General features: G+C 38.3%; 1 protein-coding gene across 1 annotated transcript; it reads right to left on the reverse strand.

The window, feature by feature from the left end:
• Positions 1–723: 723 nt before the first annotated feature.
• On the reverse strand, positions 724–2,263 carry LOC138647533 (forkhead box protein E4-like). Its single transcript, XM_069736590.1, has one exon. It carries the CDS (start codon positions 2,111–2,113, stop codon positions 881–883), a length of 1,233 nt encoding a protein of 410 aa, XP_069592691.1. The 5' UTR covers positions 2,114–2,263; the 3' UTR covers positions 724–880.
• Between the last annotated feature and the right edge of the window lie 1,187 nt (positions 2,264–3,450).

Genomic DNA, 3,450 nt, shown 5'->3' on the forward strand with positions numbered 1-3,450 from the left:
ACATCTAAAATGTGAAGTCTCTAAATGCACAATTTTATAACTGGATTTAAATAGAAAAACTCTAGACTAGAATTAGAAATACAATGCAAGATTGATCAGTTAAATAAATAATTAACAAACATCATGCTTTCCAGCTCCTCCTATTGGTACAAATAGGGGGACAGCCATTGTCCTGGGGGTCACCTTTCCAGATGGTTAATAAATTCTGTTGCTGCCAAAACTTGTGAAATATGCAACAATCTTTTCTGAGAGGAGAATAGATTAGGCAGATAGATAATAGATAGACATATTAGATAGATAATAGATAGATAGATAGATGATAGATAGATAATAGATAATAGATAAATAATAGATAGATAGATAATAGATAGATAGATAGATAGATAATAGATAGATAGATAGATAGATAATAGATAGATGATAGATAGATAGATAGAAGATAGATAATAGATAATAGATAAATAATAGATAATAGATAGATAGATAGATAGATAATAGATAGATGATAGATAGATAATAGATAAATAATAAATAGATAATAGATACATAATAGATAATAGATAATAGATAGATAGATAATAGATAGATGATAGATAGATGATAGATAGATAGATAATAGATAATAGATAGATAGATAGATAGATAATAGATACATAATAGATATATCAGACTTCTACTTCCGTAATAAGGAACATCTGACTCTTTTACCTGAAGACGATATTTATTTCTGTGCTACGTAGATAGAGCTGTACTTAAAAAAATAGTATAAGATAATAAACATATAATAACATATTCCACCCTCAGTGCATTGGATTTCGGATCTGACATCACCTGGAAGCGTCATAATGAAAGTTCTGGAATGTCTGAATAATCTAATAGTCTACATGTATCTTTCAAGGCCAGAAGAGAAGTTTGTTTGCCTCATGTAGGCATTGTTGTTATACTGACAGACCCCATTCATCTGCGGAGAGGGCAGTGCCAGCAGCGGCTCTGTGTGTCCCAGGCAGCCTGCAGGCCTCATGGACAGTCTGTTGGGGGTGCCATATATCTGGGAGCTGTTGGGGGAGTAGCTGCTCTGGGGCACAGAGATGTGAGGTGGAGAAGAGGAGTAGGAATAGGTCAGGTTAGAAGACATTGGGTTATTAGATCTGTTCATTAGAGACCCTACACCAGTGGGACTGACTGACTGAGTCTGGAAACAGGAGAGGTCCCCCACTGAGCAGCTGGCCCCCATGTTCTCAAGGTCCCCATTCAACCCAAGGGAGTGATGGTTGAGCTCAGCTCCTGGAGATGGCTGCATCATGGCCTGCTGGCTTATCAGGCTGTCTATGCTGAACATTCGGTGCTGACCTTGGGCTGATCCAGTAGGTGCTTGGTAGTGGTGGACCATGGCTGGGTGGTGATGGTGCGATGTTGGGTGCATCTGGTGGTTGTACCCAGATCCCACACTGGAATACAGGCTATTGGGAAAGGATGGTCTCCCGGCTGGGGTAGGGGTAAAAGCACTGCTGTTCTGCATGTATCCAGGGTAAGTAGTGATATCTGTCCTCTTGAACCTCTTCCTTCTCCTTAAGAAGCTGCCATTGTCAAACATGTCTTCTGCTGCGGGGTCTAAGGTCCAATAGTTTCCTTTACCGGGATGTCCAGGTTCCCTGGGAATTTTCACAAAGCAGTCATTGAGAGTCAAGTTGTGTCTGATGGAATTTTGCCATTTCTTGGAGTTTTCTCTGTAGAAGGGGAACCTTTCCATGATGAATTTGTAAATGCCACCCAAGGTGAGCTTTCTCTCCGGAGAGTTGGCTATGGCCATTGCAATCAGGGCTATGTAGCTGTAGGGTGGTTTCCCCCTTTGGACTGGACGTTTCCTTCTCCTTCCACCAGATGTTTGGGTGTGTTCCTCATGTTGTCCAGGATTGATCTCCTCCATGGGACTGCAGCTCCCTTTGGGCTCAGACTTGATGGCGACTCCATCTTTGACCCTGACTGAGCCGGGTGACTCCATGGAGAGGTTGGTGGAGCTCCCCATAGAGCTGGAAGCCTCATTGGGGGAAGGCTGAGGGTCCACAGTCATGGTGCACATGCCCGAATAGTAGGAGAAATTTGCCAAATTCATAAACAAAACCCTCTGTGATTCCCCTCAGTAAATGTCATCTGGGTCCTCTGCAGACAGACCAGGTGCTGCTCTGCCTCCTCCGACCTGTCTTATATATCACAGGGAAAAAAAAAGTCCTGGCACCTCCCAACGCTCCAACACAAAGTCAAAGCCACTAATGACAAGGCCCACCCTGGCCAGCCCCCCGGATGGCCGCAGTCCTGGGACTGCACCCTGTCCCTGAGCATCAGCTGCTACTACCCTGGTGGAGGAACTACAAATCCCTGCATGCCTTCTACACAAGATATTCAGATCTGTTCCAAAAGTCTGGTGCAGGGAGTCAGCTAAACCGGTATTCCGATGTATAAGGAGGCGCAAGAACCTGAGTGAGCGCAATTATTACATGGCGTTTATTCTAAGATCGCAGCAATCAGGCGGGTGAATCTAACATCGTCTGCAGATCAAAAATAAAAAAAAAAACTCAAGGAATCCATGGAATTAATCCGGCAGAAAATGTGCAGTAAATGCCAGAAGCAAGTGCAAGGTTTGGACCATCCGTGTGTCTGCTCCATAGACATATATTATAGAATCAGTAGATTATACGATTATTTTAGTATATTTTCATTCCAGTTCGTCTCAAGCTGTAAAAAGGTTTTTGTTTATAATATTTTTTTTTATTTATATAAAAAAACAACGTATTCCACGTACAGACAGCAAAGACGCTATAGAGAATTGCATGTGATTATTAGTAGTAGTAATAGTATGAGTAAATATTGCAAATAATCAAATAAAATATTGTAAAAAAAAATCCAATTATTATACTGTCAGTTAAAACATGATAGAGTATGTACAGTTGTTTGATTTTATATTTTCTTTAATATATATATTGATATTAAATGTAAAAAAAAGTCACATTATTTGAAATGTAACTAATCAATGTAAACATTTAAATTATGTAAATATTATTTATTAATAATGTTCCTATCCTTAGGTGTAAATGGTACACCCTGTGAACTCATATTAGTAAGATATAATCATAGATTGATAGATAGAAAATTAGATAGATAGGAACATAGATAAAAGATAGATAGAATAATAGATATGAGAAACATAGATAGATAGATAGATAGATAGATAGATAGATAAATAAATAATAAATAGATATTAGATAGATAGATAGATAGATAGATAGATAGATAGATAGATAGACACTGTAAATAGATAAATAGAATGATAGATAGATGATAAATAGATAGATAATTAATAGATATTAGATAGATAGATAGATAATAGATAAATAGAATGATTGATTGATAGATAGATAATATATAGATGATAGATAGATAGATAATAGATAG

This window comes from Ranitomeya imitator, chromosome 8 (genome assembly GCF_032444005.1).
Source record: "Ranitomeya imitator isolate aRanImi1 chromosome 8, aRanImi1.pri, whole genome shotgun sequence".
NCBI classification, from domain to species: Eukaryota; Metazoa; Chordata; class Amphibia; order Anura; family Dendrobatidae; genus Ranitomeya; species Ranitomeya imitator.

Excerpts from the sequence above, each read along its gene's own strand:
- LOC138647533 (XM_069736590.1), bottom strand. The coding sequence starts at position 2,113 with ATGAATTTGGCAAATTTCTCCTACTATTCGGGCATGTGCACCATGACT.